Source organism: Dysidea avara, chromosome 13 (genome assembly GCF_963678975.1).
Source record: "Dysidea avara chromosome 13, odDysAvar1.4, whole genome shotgun sequence".
NCBI lineage: Eukaryota > Metazoa > Porifera > Demospongiae > Dictyoceratida > Dysideidae > Dysidea > Dysidea avara.
In genome coordinates, this window is record NC_089284.1 from 2,312,612 (window position 1) to 2,337,576 (window position 24,965).

The 24,965-nt window shown below is 37.7% G+C and overlaps 1 protein-coding gene and 1 non-coding gene across 5 annotated transcripts; both read right to left on the bottom strand.

Moving 5' to 3' along the window:
• Nucleotides 1–7,990: 7,990 nt before the first annotated feature.
• On the bottom strand, nt 7,991–24,947 carry LOC136243580 (putative protein tag-278). Of its 4 annotated transcripts, XM_066035110.1 has the most exons (25): nt 24,887–24,947; nt 23,889–24,843; nt 21,532–21,798; nt 21,324–21,476; nt 20,981–21,118; nt 19,778–19,951; nt 19,568–19,642; nt 19,267–19,347; nt 18,808–18,924; nt 18,670–18,750; nt 18,482–18,541; nt 16,557–17,772; nt 15,863–16,026; nt 15,234–15,315; nt 15,069–15,182; nt 13,144–13,355; nt 12,959–13,003; nt 12,406–12,490; nt 11,629–12,285; nt 11,451–11,575; nt 9,207–9,354; nt 9,049–9,149; nt 8,922–8,993; nt 8,623–8,760; nt 7,991–8,486 (listed from the first exon to the last, which is right to left on the bottom strand). In XM_066035110.1, the coding sequence occupies exons 2-25, from the start codon at nt 24,735–24,737 to the stop codon at nt 8,364–8,366; spliced, it is 5,277 nt and encodes a 1,758-aa protein (XP_065891182.1). In that variant the 5' UTR covers nt 24,738–24,843; nt 24,887–24,947; the 3' UTR covers nt 7,991–8,363. The 4 variants fall into 4 exon arrangements, with proteins under 4 accessions (XP_065891182.1, XP_065891183.1, XP_065891181.1 ...); XM_066035111.1 differs by having other exon boundaries at nt 15,069–15,179; nt 23,889–24,925; XM_066035109.1 differs by having other exon boundaries at nt 23,889–24,925.
• On the bottom strand, nt 11,108–11,266 carry LOC136243816 (U12 minor spliceosomal RNA). The gene has a single exon (XR_010694998.1). It is a non-coding gene; the product is annotated as a U12 minor spliceosomal RNA (small nuclear RNA).
• Nucleotides 24,948–24,965: the final 18 nt, after the last annotated feature.

The following is a 24,965-nucleotide window of genomic DNA, read 5'->3' on the forward strand; positions in this document are numbered from 1 at the left end:
ATCATTATAAAAGTTATGGGTAGTAAATCGGGGCTGGTATCTTGAGTATGGACATGGTAACTGTAGACTGCATGAACTAGCTACTAGGATCAAAATTGGAAAGAATATGAGTAAATATGAAGGATTTTAGCTGATTTTTGTGTGTCCATTGACTGACTGGGGTTGAGGTAAGGTGTTCCATACGTGAGGAATTCTGTTAAATGTCTAGTAGCATTGTTCAAAGATAGTATGTGTTTCTTTTCTGAACTTTAGTAAGTTGATTGGTTCCTGAGAAAAGGATTACGTAATTGTTGATGTTGAAATTGACAGTTGGATTTTTTAAGGACTTGATGAGGAATAGTATATCAGAGCTCTCATATTGATACATAAGCGGTAAGAGTTTGAGTTTGATTAATCGTTGTTAACAGTCACTGGTAAAGTCATCCAGGAGTATTCAGTTGCACAACATTGAAATTATGAATATTGATGTTAGTAATGAGATAAGGGGAGAAAAGTATGTTAAAATAATGATAAGTAGAGCTTGTTTTGATTTTGAATGGATGATATGGCTAAAAATACGACAGATGAGTCCTAGGGTTCCATACGCTTCGGCTGAAATGTACGTGCATTTCTCCATGAACCATAAACAATTGTTTTTCAGAACTGTTATCTGTTGTATCTGGTGTCCCTTTTGGTACTCCGCTACATTTCTCATCTACATTTATAATGAGACGTTTCATTTGAACATTCTGAGTAAATTATTCACATTTGCTGATGACACCAAATACTTATTTAGGAGAGTAATATTTAGACTAACAGGTATTACAGAGAGATGTTAATCAGCTTTTTGGATGGATTTGTTTATCTCTGAGTCCCGCCAAATGTGTATAGTTATCTTTCATGTCCACAATGAACACCACTTAGTATATTGATCAGGATGAAATCCCCAAGCAAGATAGTCACTGTGGCAATTAAGCTGATATCTAATTGACATGTACAATTGTCTAGTGATACCACATTATGAGTCAAAGGCTTTTAGTATATCAATATAGATAGTGTCAACTTGATGGTACCAGTGAAGAGTTCATAATAGCAAATAGTAGAAGTCATGTGAGGTAGGGTGATTGCAGAGAAAGCCAAATTGAGTGTTGCTAATAGAGTGTTGCTAATAAAGGCAATGATTTTTGAAATTTGGTGTTCTAGGACCATAAGACTATAGGTACCTGGGTTTATAAATCTATGCTAGGACCTTGAATAACATTATTACTTGTTACTGTCATTATTGAAATATGGCAGTAACATTTAGCAGAGTTCCAATTTCCAGACTTGAAGATGGGTATAATCTTGTGGCCATTCATATTATGAAGCCTTTTAAGTGATAAAAGAATGATGTTAAACGTTGATGGTCACGCAGAACTGAATAGACGTGCACTACAAAGCATGAAGGGACTATGTAATTAGTAGGCAATCACACACATTTTCATAGGGAATAATTCACTGATTTAGCACTGATAGCTTTACTATATTGTCAGACTTGCATGCAACAACTGTTTGGCAGATCTTTTATCACAGAAGCACAATACGTCTTACAACCAGACACTCTCCTGGATGCGCTGTGCTCTATCATTCTCACTATTACGCTCCGCTGTACTGGCCATTCGTAGGAGCAGAAAGCTGCAGTCAACAGAGCTCCCCGCTGTCTCCACTGAGCTGTGCTTAGTGGAGAGCCGTATTCTACTTTGATTAGAACAATTGTTATTTTGTTTTTATGTGTTGTTAAAACATGTTCTTTATTGCAATAAAATCACAATGCATAAGTACAGTGGCGGATCCAGGATGGGGCATTTGGGGCAAATGCCCCCCCCCCCCTTCAAGAAATTGCATACAAGATCGAGATACTCTAATAGAGCAGTCAATTACTCTAATAAAGCAGTCACAATGTTCATGAGGCAGTGTAGCTTACCTATGAAGCTATAAATAGGATTTTATTTTACATAACAGACGTGATATAGTTGGTAAGGATAACTAGCTATTATTGTTGCGACCTTTTTTTTTTTTTTTTTTTTTTTTTTTTTTTTTTTGGTCTTCAACTGGTTTTCAGCAAGTTTTTTTGGTCTTCAACTGTTTTTCAGAAAGGTTCCCCCCCTCTTTCCAAACTCTGGATCCGCCCCTGAAGTAGGTGTCATGGTGATGAGTAAGTGTATACATATCGGAGTTAGGCTTACAGCAAGGCTTACAGTATGAGACGTATACATGTATGTACCGGTTTTATCGCAGCCGGCATGTGCTCAGTGACCTGTTTGCTCAATGTTGACATACTTTAGATCATAAATGAGCCCTTCTATAATCTTATATGCTTTCACTTTCTACATTTGCATCACATGACAATAAGTCAACAACAGAAAGCAGTTTGAGTGTGACATAATAAGATGCCTTCCAGTCAAGCAGTATAGCATCTAATTTGGTGAAGGACAATGGCAGAACAATCATCTCAACACACCGAGAAGGATCCCCGTTACAACAAAGCCACCGCTAGTGTGCTAACACAAATGGAATGCATGCTTATAGCGACATACGGGCAGGAATATGATCCAGAAACTAAGGCCATCCCTAAAGAAGAAATGGACTTGAATGAGATATCAACTAGAATTGAAGGGATGAAGCTGACGGATGAGGGAGGAGGGGCTTATACTACAGAATCTCAAATAGTTAGGCGTTTATTAATGAAGACAAGCTGAAAACGTTGAAGTACGAATTTGAAGAAACTGGCTGCAACCAGAGACCACGACAGTTCTACATTGATAAGATTGTAGAACTTTTTCAAAATTGCCAAGAGCCAGGAGGTACGTACTTTGCATCAACGCATAGATCCAGCCTATGATGAAGGAGGGAGGGGCTGCACGTTGATATACGCTAATATGCAACACTCAAATACTCTAATAGAACGACCTCTAATAGTGCATAATATAGACCATGTAGTTTTAAGACCTTAGAAGAGCTGTGCTTGTAAAACCCAAAAATATGTGTCAGCTGAAATTGAACCACTGTTTTTTTTTTTGTTTTTTTTTGCTCCATGCCAAGCTTTCATTTGTTAGACTTACCTCACCTCATCTATGCATAACTTGTACAAATCATTCCTCAAGTTTCTGCTGTGCTAAATTTGATTTCTAAATGCATCAACCCGGCTTGCAAGCATGTCCATATATAGTATTAAAGTTTTATATACTAGTTTATGAAAGGAGAAAGATATTAAAGTAAAGGAGATACTCATTGGAGATACTTAGTAATGTGTGTTGTGTTACAGTTTTGTTGTATGTTGTAGCTATGTATGGTTTCCTACATGAGAATGGCCTAGAGCTAACTATAAAGCTACTCAATCAATCAATTGATCAATCAGATTTTAGATTAATATTCTCATTTCTTCATCTTTTTTTACATCTAGGCCTCTTCAACTCAGTTAACCCCATAAATGAAAACTATTGATAAATATCGCATATGATAATTACATTTCTTCCATAGATGGCTACTATCTGTGGGTTTAGCATTTGGCTGGTAGTCACAGCCTACAGACTTTTTTCTCCTTTCCTGAATTCCGTGGATAAGCATTTGGGTACAAAGCTCCCTGTTCAAGGGCAGATCCAGGGTTTGGCAGAGGGGGGGTGCATCATGACCAGGTTGTAGGTAACTGTATAAAGCAAGGGGTCTGAGGGGGACACACCACTCCAGGTATTTTATATGTTTCATGACTGAAAAGTTTGATGTTCCGTAGGTTGGTGGGTGCAAGTTTTCAAACTCTGACTGTTGATCGAGTATTTAACTGACTGCTCTATTAGAGTATCTCAACCTTTCATATGGATTTTTTTTTCTTTGGGGGGGGGGGGGCTCTATGCCCAACTCTGGCATCTAAGCCATTAAATTAACCTTTTTCACAGATTGAGTGTTTTTGCATGAATATTAATTTCTCCATTTTGAATATTTTAAATACTCCAAAGCCAGCCATATAAAGGTTGGGTTTGGTTTCCCAGGAACAATGATGATGTTAATTATTTGAAAAAGAAATCATATAATATGGTGCATTAGTCTCCTTACACTCTAATAGAACACACATTTTTAGACCACTGCATGCCAATTAAACACACAATTAGATCTTCTATATTTATTAATGTAGAGCTAGAACTTTCATTTATAAGGTTTGGGTTAAAATAGTTGTGAAATCAAAGGTAGTGTTCTTGGTGTTAGCTAATTTTGTCTCTTTTTTGAAAGGATGCACCTTATTCACAGTTTGGCTGTTTTGACATGAATTGAAATTAATAACAAAGGTATCACAGAATTTCATAACAATTCGTGTTGCCCAAAATTTTGGACTGATTAGACATATGTGTAAATAAATGATAATACTAATTCAAAGGCTGCAGCACATGTTGCTGTCAGACCTTCAGTGCTTGGACACTGTGTAAAGTTGTAACATAACATTATGTTATATATTGTAGCCTTGATCTGGTACACTGGCTATGGTGAACGTCACACTGGAAACTGGTGTTTCAAAGATGGTACAATCAGCTTTGCTCTCATTATAAATCTCTACCAGACTTTCTTCTTGGGCTATATTTAGTTTGTGACTGTGCTCATGCTGGACAGTGGGTAATGAATTTTGCAAATTTTTTAGAAGATAATTTGGTAGCAGCATGTGGACATAAAGCTAAAGAAAAAGGTTACCTGCTAAAGATCTTTACCTCATGTAAGCCAGAACAGACTGTTAAGGATTTCTGTTTCTCCACTGGTGCTGTTACATTGGAAAGTGATAAATGTCTTGGTTTCTCTAATTCTGAGGAACTGTCACCAACGCAAACTACCTTTGGCAAAGACTTTACCAAACTGTTGTGTTTTCAAAAAGTACACAAGAAATGTCAAGTTGACAATTTAACTCACCACTGGACTTGGGTAGACTATGCCACAAAGCAACGTGCCATAATTGATTTCATGTATCTTGTGCGTGGAATGGATAAAGGGAGAGAGGCATGGTACTATGTGCTTGTCAATAAAGGCTGTAAAGAACAATTCAAAGTTGCACTTTCCCATGAAAAAATTAATCTGCAACAGCATGGAATTGTCGTGTGCAGTGGATATGGAAATAACCCCCCAGATGATATTGAAAAGAGAATCCAGTCAATTTCAAGTGACTAGCTGTCATGGCTGACTATATATTGCAAATAGAAACTGAAACAATTTAGTGTACTTTTGATATCACATGTAGCATACATGCATGGTAATAACAAAAAACCTCTTTTATACTGACTATCACTACTCAATATTATAGTGCCAGTATGCATGGATTTCATATATTGCTATCTATTCAGCTGACCAATCCATTTCTCTATCTGTTCTTAAAATCACTATAATCTGTGATGATCTGAATAAGTATTTTCTTAATTATAAATCTGCAGGCTACTGAACTTGTTTTAAGCTATGCTACCCATGTTACTCCCTGTCCTGTAATGCTCCATGTCATACACATTCTGTATTACATGCATTTTATCTAAAGTTGGTATGTAAGCTGAATAACACTTTTAATGATACCTACAATTGTCATTGAGGCAAACTACCATAATTATATGCATGAATGGAAATATTGGTGAGTAAAAAATTGGCATTTCGAGACAAAATATTCTAATTTGGCTAATCTCAGTACACATGCATTTGTATTGGAGTGCATGTATATATATGTAACCCATGTATATGTAACCCCTGATTCCTGCATGTGTTTGAGCCGAGGTTTCCATCATCCATGTGTATATAATGATAGATAATGGAGATCAACTTTGGTAGAATTGCTTGTGTTCAGAGACAGAAGGGAATGAAATGCCAGGAACTCATATGGCATGGTTGGGAGCCAACCATGACATCCACTCTGTGAATACTTGGTCTCAGAGTAGTGCTTTGTTGTTGCATTAATAAAAAAAACAACATTAAACCAATACTCATTATACTTGGCATCATTATAAATTAAAGTGGTATTTTACATTAATTTTATAGCCGCATGTAACTATGCTCCGCTTCCTGGAATACACATCAGTAACAAGCTCAAGCAACAACTTAAGCTAATGAGAAATGATGTCCCCAAGGTAGCTATGCTATCTGACTATGGATGATATTAGCAACCCAGCTACTTCATTACATATACTGACTGTTTGGCACTCACAATGGATATAAGACAATTGTATCTATGTATGACATTGTATGCATGCTCAGGGCACTGCAAGTCCAGTGGTTGCAACTGAGCGTTGTATTAGAGCATTTTGGTTTGTGACTGCATGCTTTAATCCTACAAATATAAATTTAACCACTACTCACTGATTCAGAATAGTTTTTCTCCTTGCCCTTTTCCATTGCCTATACATTAAACTATAGCTATCTAATTTGAGAGGGGTTCCCACTAAATTTGCTACTGGCAAGATTTACACATCATGGTACCCGGCACACAGTCTCCCCATAGTTGACCACAAAAATACATTTCTGGAATAATTTTTTGTCGAAAATTTTGATGACACAAATCGTGTTATGCTCATCATGCCCACCTATGGAAGCCTCCTGTAACATTTCAATCACCTGTGAACGAAATAACTTTATTGTTTCTATTATAATTATATAATTAATTTATAGTTGTAAGTAAGTAGTTAGGCTGTTTGGTACTGGATACCAATGGGCCTTTGATGTCATTTCTTCTTGTATCATTGTCCTGTCTCTAGATCTTGTATCTCAAGGTTGCATCAAAAAGGTGTTATTATTATTAATATTGACTTAAACCATAGCTTACTTTGCTAATTAGAGAATCACCACATGAGGACTTCTTGCTTGTGGTAAGTTGCAGGCCTCATCATTGTGCTTATGCAGCATATACTATTCCATGACATGAAATTTATGGCTCACCCTGCAGTTTATGTAATGACAAATGTGACTGAATCAGGGTCTTATAGCCTTTCCAATTGTGCATATCTGGTTTACCCATAACTTGACTTGTGAATAGCGTACTAGCTTGAAATTTTGTTACATTACTCCCTAACATACCACTATTGCTGGGTGTAGTTAGACACCATCAGTTATGACTGATCACAGTTGGGAACTTGGAAAATGCCTTTTCGCAGACCTGGTCACAAATATCATGCAATCTATGTTTTTAAAATAAACATCATTGATTTTATTTCATGTGACTGTCACAAAGGTTTCAGTCACAAAGGATGCACCCCTTCTGTTTCTGTGTATTTGCACACTCCACGGATGTTCAAACTCCAGTAGCTGCTAATGTACTAGTACTAATACTAGTTTTAGGCATCTGGTATTAGGAATGTACCATGCAGTTACCCACTTAACTGCCTACAGTCCAACACATCTCACTAGACTATATAAGAATATACCAGTTAAACTGACTAACCAAGTATGATATTGTAATAGACAAAATTCATAACAAGGCTTTAATAATGTTATCCCTAGCAACCTGAATTTTGCATAATATGTAGGTGACAATATCTAAAGTAACTTCTCCAAATTTTAAAAGGATAGCATTATATGTTAGAAGATATGACATCTTTCCATGAGAGGGGGCAACAGTTGCCCCTTCTGGGTCAGTATCTCAATTTTTACATAATTTGTAGGCGTGAACGTCAACAATAATCTCTCCAAGCATTAAATGGTTAGTGTATATATATAGGTCATAAGATATGACATTTTTAAATTCCAGAAGGGGCTACTGTTGCCCCTCCATTGACATTGTATGAGAAAATTACTTCAAAATGTGACATCTCATGACTTGGTATCCTTTTAAAACTTGGAGAGGTGACTTTAGACATTGACACCTACAAATAATGTAAAATCTAGGGGAAACGGTTAATTTTATCATCATGAAATTTATTTATTGTGTACAGAATTCAAAAGAAAAGCATTTAAATAGTACAGAAAGTGTATGTAATATACCTCAAAGCATTCCCTATGATTTTATGAACAGAAATGAAGACAATTCTGTTAATACAACTTCATGATGAAATAAAAAGTAGTAGTTACAATAGAGCAACAACTGAATATATATTATTACAATTATTATTATTAAGTGTGTGCGTGTGTGTGTGTATAGGTATGTCAATGCTGCATGTTATGGCTGGAAAAATTCTTACAAAAATTGCGAATTATAATAATTATGTTTGCAAAAGAACATTACAAGTCACATGTTATCGGCATGGCTTAAAGTAGGACCTGTTGAGTCATTGTAGATATTTTGAGTATTGAAAAAACTGAATATGGGGATAGAAGACTCTGTTGTTTATTTAGTTTTTATGATACACAAAGAAGTAATAGAGAAATATTAATAAACAGCTACCAACACTGATGGAATATTATTTTTTCTTTGTTCTATTAATCAGTCCTTTTCCTTTTAGTAGACTGCGTTTCTTTTCAGGGAGTGGCTTTTGTGGCGCAGGCTTCCGTGATTGGCCAGTAACCTTTTGTTCAACTTTTTCCTAAAGTAGAAAGTCATTGATATGCCATATAGTAAATATCACACACACATATTACCATACAACACATACAGTATGGCACACTGCACATTATATGTATAGTATACACAAAATGGTGGATTATATTCCACTACTATACCTTGATAATTTGTGATGCCCTCTGCATGTCTTCTTCTGATGCTGCAAACACTTCAACATCTTCACCATCCACTTTATCATCTGTGATCACCTCAACAAAGTTGCTAGGTACCATCCCTCGTCTGCCATTGAGTTCCCCCTATAATGCAATGTAATTTTGTGACACATGCGGCGATAAACAAGTCTTTACATTTTATAACACAGTGGATGAAGAACCTCATTGTGTGTGTGTTTGTGTGTGTGTAGTTGGTGTACATTTGACGTTAAATAAGAAACATGAAGATTAACAAAATGTCTTACTATAAAGAAACCATCATCATCCACTTCTCCACACACTGTAATTACATCACCTGATTGAAAGCACAGTTCCTCCTGTAAAGAGACAACACAATAAATGACTACACTTTGCAAATACTATCTCTCTTACATCAGCATTACAATCATTCGGTGAATCAACTCCAGGATTATAACTATAACGAGCCTTGACCATTCGTGATAAACAGCCATTTAATAGTTTTACATGATTATCTATAAAACAGAGTGTGTAATACATTGTTATTCATCAGACATATTCTTCATACGTACTTGCAGAACTATTGTTAAGATGGTCTATCATCAGTGATTGTAGCTTATCCATGTCTTTGATCTCTTCAATCATATTTGAGGGAACCAGTCCCTTCTTTCCTGCCAATTCACCCTCCATAAAACCATCACTATCAACATCGCCAACACCCTAGGAAGACAACAAATTTGTCAACATAGAACTTAAAAGAGTAAGACTATATATAATGTCTCCTTTAATAAATATATATCCCTTCGAGAATCAAATTAATTTTCAAGAGTGTAACTTTGTGTTAAAAGGAAAGCACTGATCTTCTGTGAAATGAAGACAAATTATTGTTTGGCATTAAGTTAATGGAAATTTCATACACTACAATAATATCTTAACAGGTCCGTTCTACACAAAACAGTACATATATGAAGCGATGAACGGGCAATGTCATCTCCATCAAGCGTCCACTTTGTTTTTGTGTTGTCACGTATTCATGAGGTAGTCATGTGATCTTTAGTATATCAATCAAATCACCATCATGTGCTGAGTCTAATGGCATTTAGTTTAATGCGCTGGGATGAAGCACTGTTGCAATATGGCCATTAAAGTAGTGGGTGTAGAGTAATGGTGGACGAAAATGAAAGAGCTACCTTTTCTTGGCACCCTAGCAGCTGAGATTTTCTTCAAACAAAGCGATGCTTGGTATGATTTTGTCAGGAATTTCATGGTGAGTATTGTAGTGTTAGTAAATTCTTTCTACTGTACAAGTACACAGAAAAATTTGGAATTTTTAACTAGAGTAGGCACATCGACACAGTAAAACAATAAGAAGTGTTATATCCCTACTGTGCATTTCCAATATGGTATCTTGAGCACAGTAGGGATATAACACTTCTTATTGTTTTACTGTGATTTAATATCGTGCATTACTCCAGCTTGTTTCAGTACTTTTATTGATGTGCTATGGTCCATACTCTAGTTGAAAATTTCAAATTTTTGTGTACTTGTTTGTTAACTTTTTTTTTGTTGTAAATAATTATTATGACTTAATGGTAAACCCATGCATACTGTGAGTACCGCATCTGAAATGGCATCGAGTGCCCCAGCTATATCAATTATCGTCTGAGAAGTGAAGTATCCATTACGCTTCATTGTCAGCTATGTTCAATCCGTTACACAGCATTTCGGATGTTCGAAAAACACCTCTGCAATCCATGCATACCGAAAGAAATGGTGCCGCGCACACCAGTTACATTAATTATTGTCTGACAAGTGAAGTATCCATACGCTGTGTTGTTGGTTATGTTCAACCAGTTACACAGCAGTACGAAATCAGGAACTGTTCGAAAAGCATCTCTGTAATCAAAACAGGCACTATGAAAAATACGGACAATTTCGGTTACGAAGGGAAGCCATCACATGTTATTGTCCAATCAACACTTTTTGCTGCCAGTAAGAATGAATGGGACACAAAGAAGGACACTGGTAAGTCCATGAAGAATGCATTGTACGTACTGTGGTATGCCAAAAGGCACCTCTCGGGCTGAAGTGATGTCGAACAGCGAAAAAGTCAAGCCTGTAGCCTTAGCTGTTATCGAGTTACGCTTGTCTGAGGCATCAGGCAGTCAGTCAGTAGAAAATTCCGTAGCAACTTGTTGAAAGCGTTTTGGGTCAATCTGAAAGCTTGTTTGGGCCTAGTTTCACCTAACCAATACTGCTTTCTCGTCGTCAGGGAAAATTGAGGTTAGTTTTCGGGTGATGTTATTTTGTGGGCCACACCTACTCCTTTGTAGTCCCTACTATCGTACTGTATGATACATAAGGGATCAAAGCTCACATGCTTACACCCCAATAATATTATATTGGGCTTTGGTCCTTCAAGGGATGACTGAGTGAGTGTCACAAGAGTTTGCTTTAGTTTTACTTGGGGATAGACGGAGGCCACAACACAAGGGCATCCCGCTAAAGTAGGCGGGTCACCCAGGGGTGGCCTGTCTCCCTGCAAACAAATTCGGTGCTAGCTACAACTGTAGCAGCAAGGATCCCGCGTCACCAGGATCTGTTATTTTCCTTACTCATTAGTTTAAGGCATACCCAAACCAGCCAATCTCACTTCTTATATAGTGTCACTTGAAGAGTTCGATTGTGGGTTTCAATTTTTGAAACATAATTGTCACTGTTATTTTCTTACTACAGTATACACACCCTTAACCACTTCTTATGCTAAAAAATTATCTAATCACCACAAGTCAATGTTATTTCAGACAACAACAAACCTTAATAATATCACCCTCAATGAAGCACAGTTCTTGCTCTTCAAGCCCTTCATTAGGTGACATCATCATGGGATTGTAGCTGTAGACAGCTTGGTAATACCTTGCAGTATTGCTCATACCATCCACTGAAACAACATAACAGAATTTGGCACACTACACTACTCTACACTACACACACCTTGATCTTGTGCTGTAGCTGTAGCTCTAGCCTGTCTGTTCATACTACTGATCACAGTTCCATTGGTCATTCCCCTGGTGATGGGTGACAAGCTGCCTTCTCTAATGCTCCTATTAGTAGGAGAAAAGATTTCAACATCATCTTCACTGCTGTCTTCATCAGATGAACTAGACTCATCATCCATTGGAGAGCTGGTGAACATGCCATGAGGTTTAACCACTGGACGATTACTGATTAAAGAATTATTAACAGACGATGATATTGAAGTGTCAATTTTACTGGCAACGGCAGTGTCAGATGTTGAACTGTTCATGGTAAAGTTTTTCAAGTGGGAGACAAGGTCACTTGTGATGGTGACAGATTCAGAATCTGGAGAGTGATATTCACCTGCTATAGACCTGACTATTAAGTGATGCTGCATGTCCGCTGATAACTCTATGCCACATTCAGTTATGTCGTCCAAACTGACTTCAACTGTCATTGATGTCTCTTCATGACTTGCCTCTACCCTACAGCACTCCACATTGTCAATTAGTACAGCAAAGTGTGTGGGTAGTATGTACAATGATGTCTTCAGCGGGTGTGTCCATGTAATGGACAGTGATGGTGACGTAGGAGTAGGGATCACTGACAACTTCAGAGGGGCTGACAGTAAATCTAGTGGAATTAACAGAAAACAATGAATAATTAACAAATCAATTATGTAAATCACCTATCCACAAAACACTCAATGAAACAGCTACAATTTATAGCAATAATAATCTCTCTACTGCTCACCTCTTCCGGTTGTTAGTGGGTGGGGCTGATCAAGTGACTCTCTACCATCAGCACCACAAGTACGAACAGTAACAGTCAAATTCTTCTATATCAGTGAACAACACATACAAGTTCACAACACACAAGACATAATGCAGAACACTTGACAACATACCGAATGACTAGGAAGCTGTAATATACAAAAAGTGGGCAGCAATAAGAATCAAATACAGGACACATCTAAAGCAATACTGTATGGAGGGAAATTTGGTGGAAAAAAATGGTAAATTGCTCATTGAGTAGCCAATGGCAAAATAATGTTGGTGAATTCCTGTAAGGGAATTCAGAGGAATTCACCAAAACAGTATTGTGAATTCACCAATGATAGCTGTGTCCCACAACTATTATTGGCTATCCATGTTTCTCGTGACTTGGTAAGCTAGCTGATAAGTCATTCAGAAATAGCAGTCAATGTTCTTTTCAGGATTTAAGCTTGCTTCTCAGTGGCCATCAAGCTTGCAGCAGACACAATTCGAATGTTTTATTGAAATAATAAACCAGATAATTTGCTTACATGGGATTGGAAAACTGTGACATCACATGCAGGCACATTCTTTTCCTACAGAATTATGCAAAAATATGCTTCTGTATATTATGATGGCTCACATGTAATATATATCTCTATTCCACATGTGCGAGTGTACATGCACATGCAAACAGACATACACACACAAACCAATACAGACAATATCTTCTCACATTTGGTAGTAGACCAGTGAGCTCAGTCAGCTTGGTATCAACATCAGCCACACTAGAGTACAGTTCCCCATCAATGTACACACTGTACCCAACAGCATCAGTAGACACCTGCTCCACAGGCTCCCACCCCACCATCATCTTCACTGACTGACTGACTGGATCTATTGACCGCTCTACCAGCTGGACATTTTCTGGTGGTAACAACTGAGCCACTGTAAAAGAAAAATATGACAGTATACCACATACCTAGTACAGTAACACAATAAATTCATTGGTGTGTAGTTAAACACTCAGCACCTCTAGCACTACTATAAGCCGGGAGAGCCAAATATTTCACCATACATGATACACATGTCTTCTAATTACAGCAAAGTGATCACCTATACTACTACTACCAGAACACCTTTATAATAATTGCTATAATACAAGTACACAATTTTTTTTTGGAATTTTCAATTAGATCGAGTAGGGACCATAGCAATACACAGTAGGGATATAACACTTCTTATTGTTTTACTGTGATTTAATATTGTGCACTACTCCAGCTTGTTTCAGTACTTTTTATCGATGTGTTATGGTCCCTACTCTAGTTGAAAATTCCATTTTTTTTTGTTTGTTGACTTAAAATAAAATTATGATGACTGGTGAACCCATGCATACCGCATCAAAACAAAGAAACGGCGCTACACTCCTCAGTTATCAATTATCATATGAAAGTATGAAAAGTGAAGTATCCATTATGCTTCATTGTCAGCTATGCTCAACCCATTACCAAGAGTATACATAATAGAAACTAAGAGTATTGAACGGTGTACCACAGTACGTACAATGCATTCTTCATGGACTACCAGTGTCCTCCTTTGTGTCCCATTACCTTTACTGACAGTGAAAGATGTCGATTTGGCGGCAGTGTGAGATCGCTTCCCTTCCCTTCATATTGGAAATCATCCGTATTTTTCATCATAGTGGCTATTTTGATTGCAGAGGTGCTTTTGTAACAGTTATTAATTCGTAATGCTGTGTAACGGCAAGAGTGCACAAAAGTATCAAACAGGCGTATTACCCTGTGAGTAACGATTGCGTGAAGTAACACGGATATTTCAGTAATTGTTCGTTTATATTGCCATAAAGGGCTGCTGTGTTTAACCCAATTCGGCCACTAAACCAAGTGAAAACAAGATAGCATTAATGGGAAATGGCTAAAGTTAAAGTACTGGTACTGCCAAGTGGATCCCAGAAGGCATGGCAACACTCTTGATTGTGCAACCATTGTTTTAGCGAGCTGGAGTTATCTCGGGTCTTTACTACACTTTCTTTGTACAATAACTGTTGAATACTTGGTTGAATAACATGGAAAACCGGCAAACAAAGGCCCATTGTCACATACACATTTCAAATTACCATTTTGTGTAAATGAACAATTACTGAAATATCCATGCTACTCTATGCAAATCATTAATCACGGGCTAATAGGCCAAAAAACACATGTCTGGCTGAAGCAACGTTGAACAGTGAAAATCAAGCCCATAGCCTTAGCCGTTGTTGAGTTATGCTTGTCTGAAGGCATCAGTTACTCAGTCAGCCACCAGAAAATTATGCTTAAAAAAATTCCATAGCAACTTATTGAAAGCGTTTTGAAGGCTTATTTGGGTCTACCAATACTGCCTCAATGTATCAGGGAAAAGTGAGGCTGGTTTTTGGGTGATGTTTTTTTTCATGTGCCACGCCCAAACCTTTTGTGGTCCCTACTACCAGCATTGTAGTTTCATATTAGTAGAAACTCTCTATGATAGACACCTTTGAGTTCCTATCAGTGCTCCTCTTTTAGAGGGTTACACATTAGTTGGTCCTTGTGTGTTTTCCATTGTACTGTACTCAACCTTACACTGATCATGCTAAACACAAATAAGAATGAATCAACAAACCTGTAGCAGTGCTACTCTTGTCAGAGTTGGGGTCGTTCTCCTCCTCTTCATCAATGTGTTGTAACATTCCCCTCCTTGGACTAGTCATTTTCTGTCTTCTCTTCACCAGTTCTGCTACACCAACACACATTTAGTTTGTGATAGTAACACAAGTCCATTGCACACCTTCATTGACTCTCTCTATAAAGTTGGATGGTACAAGTCCCGCCTGTTGACCATCCACAGTTTGGCCTTTGTAAAATCCATCCTACCAGCAAACACACAATATAAAGATAGTTGTAGTTGCTACTGTATAGCAGGATTTTTTCAAGGGAATTTTTTTTCTTTTTTTTTGCAGAATAACCAAACTTCAAGGGATGGGGGGAACTTTTGCTTCTTGAAGATTTTTTTTTGTATTTATAATATTCAAACAATGTCACTTTGATCGAACTACTGTACAAATTTCAAGGGGGAACATTGCTATAGATATCTGCTAATCTGCACTCGAAAAAATCTCACTATATATGGTAGGTCTGTAGAAACCATAGAATGACAAGTGTTAAACTGGTATATAAACCACAAAATAAACCAATAAATATTACAATTAATTTTAAAGTGTTGATGTCCAAAGCTAATTAAAAATTAATTTACACCAGTATTTAAACTTTTTAAATTGATCCCTCACTGGTGAACTTACAAACATTCAAGTAGTACAATAAAACTCCATGAACTAAAGATGATTTAGAGCCATAAATATAGCACCAGGAGTTCATAATACTACTGTATAATTATTATGAACTCTTGATAGCACGTACCTCATCCATTTCTCCATAGATATACACATAGCGTCCAGCAGTTAGGGTCAGCTCTTGTTGAGGATTAGGATTAGGGCTCATCTTGACTGGGTCGTAGTCAAACTTGACCACAAACAATGCAACATCCTGAGACATTGTAGATGACACAGTCTGACTGCTAACAGCTATAGTAAGAAGCCAGTAGTGATAGTTAGTCAAATCAAATTATACACAATTGATAACACCAAGAGTTCAGTACTAATATTATGAACTCTTGACAACACAGGAAGCATATATATTACTACAATGACATGATACAATATAGACAATGGTAATTTAATGAGGGATACATGGACACATCTACAGTAACGGGTGATAATGTGATATGACCATCCCAAAACTGAGCACTCAAATAGCTGCCAGTGTACCTATTCAGTTAGCACTGCATCTTAAGGCAAACTTGGTGCACACTCTTGAGCCAGAGAATACTATATATCTGTGAACTCACACCAATACAGAGGACTTGGGCACATAAAGCCAAATATTTGCTAATGCTTATTGAATTTGCTACATTACTACAAATTAGCACTCAAATTATACAATTTCCACCAACAATAAGAATTATGCCTACTTAGTTTGCATTTCTTCCCAAAGCACACACAACACAGCATGCCATATACAAAATACATACTCCACAATATCGTACTACAATTACCTTTATTAATAACAATGTCTTCATCACTGGAGTCACTATCGGAGCTATCTTCATCATCCTCCGCAGAAGCATCTTTCGTCCAGAATGATGCCTTGTTGGGAGTTTGATCTTTACTACTGCTGTTAACAACATCAGAGGTTGTGGATGGTTTTGATTCAGTTGTCACAATGGGTTGGGTGGCTTCAGAAGCTTGGGAAACCTCCTCTGCAAGATTCACTGATGGTTCTTGTAGCGATTGTTCTGAAGGCATTAACACTGATGAAACGGTAGTAGCAGCTGAAGGTGACATGGCTGCTGCTACTGCTACTGCTATAGAGGTTTTCTTTTTTGGTTGTGAATCAACCTCCTGAGAACGTTTAAACTCTTTGTCAGACTCTTGTGAGTGCTTACGCTCTTTATCTGATTCTAGGGAATGCTTCCGTTCCTTTTCTTTGGCACTGCTAACTCTTGAAGACTTTTCTTGTTTATGCTTTTGACTGTAGTTGTCCAAGGAGATAAAGCTTTCTGAACCCAACAAGCTGTCTTCTAATGAAGTTGTGCTCACACACTCAGCTTCCTCCTTCTTTAGTTCCGAGAATGTATTAAGGTCTCCTTCACTGTCAAAACCATCCTCAATTTCATATCCAGCCTGCTGGAATTCTGACTGGAGATCTGCAATCGATTTGGGAGAAATATGTTTTGGTGGACTACCATATTTTGTAATCAACTGCTTCTGGGCTGACTTTTTTCCCATAGGCACACTAGCTGAAGCCCTGGGTGTTATTGGGGGTCGATTATTTGCCTTTTCTGCCAAGATAGCTTCTTGATGTGACAACTTGTCATCTTCATTAGCAACAACTATTTCCATCTTCTGATTTTCAGTTTGTTTCTGGTTGTCTGACAAATCCTCATCCTCTCCTTTGTGTGCCTCTTTAACTGCTTCTTTCTCCTCATCTGAATGTTTTAATGTATTGGTTTTGTTTTCATTAGTGATGGTAGACTTCTGCTGCTGCACTAAAGCCTCTTGTAATTCACTCTCCTTTTGTTGTAAAAGTACTTGCTTCTGTTCATCTTTCTTTTCTCTCTCTTCAATGGCAGTTCTCAAAGCTACCTTAGTTCTCTCTAGCTCCTCAGTAACTAACTGTTTGTCGCCTCTTGCTCTCTTCAACTCATCCGTCAGCTTAGCAGCAAGTCGTTCTTTGTCATTGATGGAAGTCTGTGCATCTACATACTGTTTCTAGAATAGCACAAAATCACCAGTAACATTTATGTACCCAAAAGAAGCCCAGTTACCCTCTATTGCACAAAATACTATATAAATGTCCGAGTTAGTTATACAGCAAGTCTACAGTGTATCAGTAGTAACTTCTGAAACCATCTGTAATACTACATATATAGTCCCTTTGTACTACACACAATGAGTTAAAACCATTCTACTGTCAATGAAAATGACATGAATTCACTAGATGAAGAACATGAAGACAATACAAGCCATATTTTAGATTGGATAAATTTTCACTGTGTAAAGCATCTACAGCTGTAGCCATTGTTTACTAGCTTTATATACTAAATATGGAGGGTTTCTGTGTATCAAAACAGAACTCTACAGATGTAATTAGATTTCCAAAGAAAAGGTCTTCCGTTCCATGATATGGACGGCAAACACATCACAACATCTCTACATTCCTGATAAAGGTATGGGAGTTTTACTAAAAGCTATTACTGTCATATCAACCTGACTATTGTTATGCATTCTGAGGCTCATACAGTAAACTAATATAGTGAAACCTCAATAAGCGGACACCTTTGTAACAAGACGTCACAAACACAGCTAAGGTGTGCTTCACGACCTCATAAAGAGGCCATGCCTATTGGAACCAAAGGTGCTATAATGATGAGGTTTCACTGTACCAGACATGTACACAATACAGTGGCAGGTATAGTACCTTCACAGTAGATAGCTGTATACTTAAATCATTTGAGGCTGTCAACAATCTCTTGTTCTCCTACACAACAATACGATAACACACAGTACACTATCACCTGCGTGTGTGAAAAGCATTGTGTGCATATTGCACAGACTATAAAGCAGTGGTGGTTGAACATACACACGAACAGCCAGACAGACACACACCTCTTTTAGTTTCTCTACTTCTCTTGTAAACTGTTCCATATCTTCAGCACTAACTAGTTGATTATTACTATCATTTTCTTCCTACAAAGAGAATCTTTTAATCAAGCCAAGCCGAACACATTGTCCCTATTCACTCACATTTCTCTGTAACCTACTACATTCATCTCTTAGTTGTTCAACAAGCTCTTTGTGCTTGTTGCAGTCTGCTGTCTCTGCTGCCAAGCTCTGCTTGAGCTGTTCACACTGTTCCTGCAACTACACACAACAACACAGCCTAGTGAAACTATTACACTACCTGATTGATCATGCAAACCTCTATACCTACTTTTAGAATTGCTAGCATGCATGATTAAGCCATAGTTTACACAAATTGACCTCAATAAAGCATAAGGAAAATAAGGAACCCCCTCCCAGCTAAATAAGGAAGATAGGCTAACACCTTAAAGTACTTTATGGTTAGCTAGTCATTTCACACCTCCATGTTAGGTCAACCAAAGACACACATGTTAGGTCAACCAAAGACACACATGTTAAGTCAACCAAAAGACACACATGGATATACAAACAGCTAAACATTTTCGTAATAAGCATATGTACCTCCATTGTGTTGCTTTGTTGTGAGGTCAAGGCTGCCTTCAATGCATCATTGTCATGGCGCACTACTTCTAACTCCTTTTCCTGTTCATAAAGTGAGCACAACATGTTTATAAGTATGTGTACAAGCAGGGTATGGCATGGCAATGTGTGATTATGTGCATTGAGTACTGACAATATATATTCAGACTAACACACACACATGCAGTACAGATTGTCCTTATATAGGCACACATACATGTACACCACATCGAGAGCAGTACCTGTGTCAAGTAAAAGGGTTACACATATTTTTCTCTCTCACCAATTGGCTTGCTAGTTGTTCACTTTCTTCTTGAGCCTTTTGTAGTCTGGTGATTTCTTCTGAAGTATGTTCAGCCTATGAATAGAATACCACAATCAATTGTGTGTAAGTACTGTGTAGGAATGCATAATAACACGTATGTGCTACCTACATGTGTGCGTGTGAGTGTGTGTGTGAGTGATAAATAACAGGTAACATAAACATACCAACCTTGAAAGCTTCTTCACTACTTGTAGCACCAGCTGTCACAGCAGCTGCAGCAGTTAACTCCTTCACCTGGGCATGTAATGCAGTGTTTTGCTCATGTAATTGTCTCATATGATTTTCAGCAGCATGGAATCCCTCCAGTGGGTCTAGTGGGACTTCTTTGGCTTCTTGGGATTTCTATTTGTACAAGCAACAGGATATGAAGTGTGAGGTGGAAGTTACAACAAGTAGATAAATATCAACCACTTGCAAACCAGCTATTGTAATAGCAGAAAATTCGACAGGATAAATATTTGGCAAAGCAAACAACATGTGAAAGCTCAAGAGATAGTCATGGCAGCTCAAGCAATAGCTTCTAGTATTGTAGCTGCACCAAGGGCAAGGTTACAGGGTACAGCATAGCTACAGTAGCTATTAGTAGCAGAAGTAATGGAACAAGCAATGTCGTGGGGAAAATGCTCAGTAGCACATCTTTCAATACTCAATCTTTGTCAAAATACTTAAAGCTGAAAAGTCAGCAGGTCTTTCCTCGGATTTCTCCACGTTTTTGTGATCTCAAGCTTAATTCTTGTAAGGTTTCAGTGCTGATAGTTGCTGATTAAATATTGTCAGCAATCAATTCATTAGCCTGGAATTTAAATGGGCACTATTCTTTTTTGTACCTTCCAAGTACTTTAAAAGAACCATGAATTCAGCCCTGAAAGAAATGCAAGCAATACAACTTAAATTGAGTTCAACAAACTTTAGCTAGCCAGCTATTTGGCCAATTTAAATTCATCGACTGAATTCAATTCTCTCTCAAATTTTCTACTTATAGACCTCATTTAGAACAGTAAGTGCCCTCTGATGTTATGCAAAGCCATACAAGGGTCTCTAGTTACCATGGCAATGGAATTTTGGACTCCATTTTGAGTTTTAAACTGGTCTCTAGCCACCATGGTGATGGAATTTTGGACTCCATTTTGAGTTCTAAAACTGGGTGAGTACGACGGTTGTTATCATAGTTATGGTACTGCAAAATGGCAAATTTGGCAGAGAATTGTGATGTTACCACGGTTTAGGTACTGCAAATGGTGAACATTGGCGGACAACTCCTTCACAACCGGTTATAAGTGCTACAAAATTCAGTGAATAAGGTCTATATGGTACATAGGTCCTACTTACTGAATCAAGTACACCTAGCTAGTTACAAGCCACACTGCTAACCTGGTAACAAGCTGCAAGCAGTTTCTCCATTCGCAGGTTCTCCTTCATCACTATGGCAATGTCAGCTGACAACAAACCAGTCCTGTTTTCTTCCAACGGCTGTGCATTTGTCTTCGCTGACTTTGCCTCCGCGTGTAGCTGAAGTGAAATCAGAATGACATTATATCATATGAGGGGTGAAACCATTAGCGATATAATACCTGCCCAGCCTGGCTTCAGAAAGTAATCATTAATAAGACATTAAGTTACAAACACAAATTTAATGGGAACATTAAATGTGCAGAGATCATATTTCTCACTAGACATTGCTATAATATGTGTGTATCATGAACACATTCCTTACTTTGGACACCTGCTGTTTCAATGCTTCTAGTTCTACATCTTTAGCATGTAATTGTTTTGTGTGCTCTGTTAGTTCCTTTGCCTGTTGGCGGGCAAACTGCCGTCTCAATGCCTGCTGAGCAGCTTTATCATCCTCAGACACATTTGTAGATTGCTGATAATAAAAACCGCAAATAATAGGGAGCAAGCATATTTTAAAAAATTCTTACCAGTTGTTCGTTTTCTGCTTTTAGAGCTTTACATCTTTCATCTAGTTGCTTTGCTAATGATACTAGTTCAGCATTTCTCTTACGGAGCTTCTTCATCTTTTCCTCGACTTCCTTGTTGGTATTAATGTCACTGCCATCTCCACCATCTTTGCTGAGCTTCTTCCTCAGCTGGGCATTGTCTTGCTTCAAGTTCAGCACTTGCTCTTCAACCTTCTTACAGTGTGCCTGCAAGTCATTGATCCTGTTCTGTAAAGGGTTGTAAACACTCTGCAAAAAGAATTTACAAACAAAAATAAAACATTAATGATGTTTGAATGGCCATTCATATTTTGTATAAACTAATAAGATCATACACAAACTTGGATTAAAAAGGCACTTCTTTAAATGCCATGATGCCCATAATGCCAAACCAGGCACATTGTGAATGTATGCTTGGTTCATGAAATTCTCAAAAGTCACGTATCCCTGTGTTATGCATTCATGTGAGTGAAAAGATATGCTGTGTAAAGAATGAAGACTATCTATCAAACACTGCATTAAAAACCCACATGGAGACTGGACAGATAACAAGGTGCTTTTGTCACTCCTCCTAAGAGGTCTGGTGTGAGATTACAGATTTTACCCTACATTCTACAAGAAAAGCTTTATAAAGTGAAGTGCCTTGACTGGCATGTCAGTCAGTCGTCTGAAATGCAGCCCCATGCACTGGTTAAATAATTTATGTAAAAGGAAAATGTGACAACTGTAAAGGCATTACATGGTTCTACCTATGTGGAAAAAGAGGCATCCAACTGCCTGGTTTGGGCCATTCGAGACAATTACATATGGCAAGTAAAAAAAAAACATTGACTCATCGCTGTCATTGATAATAATCATAATATGTGTGAGCATGCTTCTAATACATAGCCCCGGCTCCTTTAATCACATACCTATTCAGGTCTAAGAGATACACGAAATACCTTGAATTGATTTTGTTTTAGTCTACAGTATGCTTTTATGTATCAGTACTAAGTCGGATATTAAATGTGGTAAACAAGCAACAGTATTAGGCAACATAGGTTAATGTACGCTTCTCATACACCCACAGTTCACTTCTCACCTGGGTACAGCATGGGAACAAACTGCAGTATGAATCAATCAGTGTGAACCAACTGAGCTGTACCAGCTTAAGCTGACCCACACCGAGATACAACTAAGTACATATTCTGTGACACTAAAATCAGGTTTACAATTTGCTTTGAAGGGCACCCAGCCAGTACTATTCTAAACTGAAAACTCTACAATGATTATGTGGCCATGACATATGTGCTAGATCCCCAACTGTTTTGTGTTGATATTCCCAACCAAAGAGGTACCCATTAAAGTGATATAGCACAATACTTTTCTAGCAACACATGTGTACTTCCTACATCTTTAGAAGGAACAAAACCATTTTAATTTCTAAGTTGCCTCAGTGTCCACAATTGAACACACTGACATTTTTCTCTTACCAATGTTACTTGCTATGCATTTGTGGCTACTGTAAATCATAACATATTATATGCCTCATTGGATAAAAAAACGTCACTAAATGTACATGCTATACACATAGAGGAGACTTTCAAGAATAAATTTTCACAAATAGCATGGACAATACAGAGTAGTGCATAAACCAAACTTATTCGTTCCTGGCTACAAAGACAAGAAAAGGTGATAATTCTCGATTTCCTTTTTAAACTGCAAGCTCATCTGTCAAATTTGGCGGGTGTTGTCCTGCTAATATTCATATTCCAGGAGCAAGATTTGTGGGAAGCCATGTAGAGAAAGACAACCATATGGGAACATTAAGTATAAATTATTACTGCCCAACAAACTGTGAATATTGATAAACATTAAACTCAAAATGACACCAGTCCCCCATCCTGACTGATATCCACATGCTGACACAACCTATTAAACACCATTTCTGCTAAACAGAATATTGGTGAGAGTTCTTTTATGTTTGTGAGTGCCACAAACCAATTTATAGTGTCCAACTTCATAATTAAAACTGGCTGTAGAGCCATCAAAAAAACCCTGGGACTTCAATCATTCATTAACTCTACCAAGAAAGAGTCTGGCCAAACCAACCATAGTGGCAGTGAACATAGCATGTGAAACATGAATATGATAGAACCTTTGTAATATGTGCATCTTGGTATGTATCAATTATTGATTTTCCAGGTCAGTATATGGTATATGTGCTACAAACTTACTTGGGACCTTGTACAGATTATACAGGTGAACTTTGTTTCAGTGTATACTAACAGGTTCTGTATGTATGTATGTTAGAGGTGGACCATTCACAAACACCCTGTTAACAATATACAATAACTTACAGGAGATGGAGGTGTAATTCTATCATTGGTTAAATCTGGTGTTGCTGGACGGTAGGGGCCAGGTGGAGTGTCTCTAACTGACTTCTTAACTCTACTCAGCTCATCTGAAATAGCTTCTCTCTCAATATTGGCCATATCTACCTTGTGTTCGACCAATGAAAGGTGTTGGTCCTTTTCTTGTATCCTTCTCTCAGCCAGTTTTAACTTGGCACTTTCCCTCATAGCATCGGACTTGTACTGTTTAACTAACATTTCTAGTTTTGATTCATGCTCTTTCTTCATTCGTCTCATTAGCTCTATCTTATCATGGTTCTCTTGAGTCAATAGTTTCACCTGTTCTTCTAACTTTGAGTTGTGTTCATTAAGTGCAAAAATGTCCCTAGTGAGTTGAGTAATTTTGTTTGTCAAAATGTCTTCACCTTCATGAACCTTTTCCACTGTCTTTTGTTTTTCACTATCTACAGCATCTTTTATGGCATCTTCTTTTTCACGTGCTAACTGCTTCTTTAGTCTTTTAATTTCATCTTCCTTTAGTCTCCAAATGTTTTTAATTTCTTTCTCTTTCTGTTTTCTCAGTTTATCTTCGAGACTCTTCAAGTCGGCTTGTTTATCGAATTCTCTCTTCTTGGCTTGAGCTTCGAGACTTCTTTCAAGTTTTCGGTCGAATTCTTCTTGTTTGGCTTTCAACTCGAGTACTTTATCTCTGTGTAACTGACGGAGTTTCTGTTTCTCCGCCTCTAGGTCAGTCTTAAGTTTGTCTATCTGTTTCGAAAGTTCCTCAAAAACTTTTCTGTCCTTGTCACTCAAGTTGTCCATGCTCGAAAACGCTCGTATCGTTCCGCCACTCATCTCAAGGCCAAATTAACTGTACGACTTCACCGCAACAGAGTATAAGTTGATTATAGTTGACAGCTCATGTGTAGACGGGGGGATATTACGTAGTTAAAGCAGGTGTCTACGAAGCCACGTGAACAACGAAACCAACAAACAGCACTCACAGATCTCGTCTCCAACTTCTAGCATCTGATAATGTGTGGTCCCTTTAAACTTCCACAGCACGTGCGCGCTAATAACCAT

Bases quoted from the DNA above. Each gene is read 5' to 3' on its own strand.
- LOC136243580 (XM_066035110.1), bottom strand. From the start codon at position 24,737: ATGAGTGGCGGAACGATACGAGCGTTTTCGAGCATGGACAACTTGAGT. The intron at 19,952-20,980 runs GTTAGCAGTGTG...TTGTACAAATAG, and splicing joins TGCTTGCAGCTTGTTACCAG to AAATCCCAAGAAGCCAAAGA. The intron at 19,348-19,567 runs GTGAGAGAGAAA...CTTTATGAACAG, and splicing joins AACAACTAGCAAGCCAATTG to GAAAAGGAGTTAGAAGTAGT.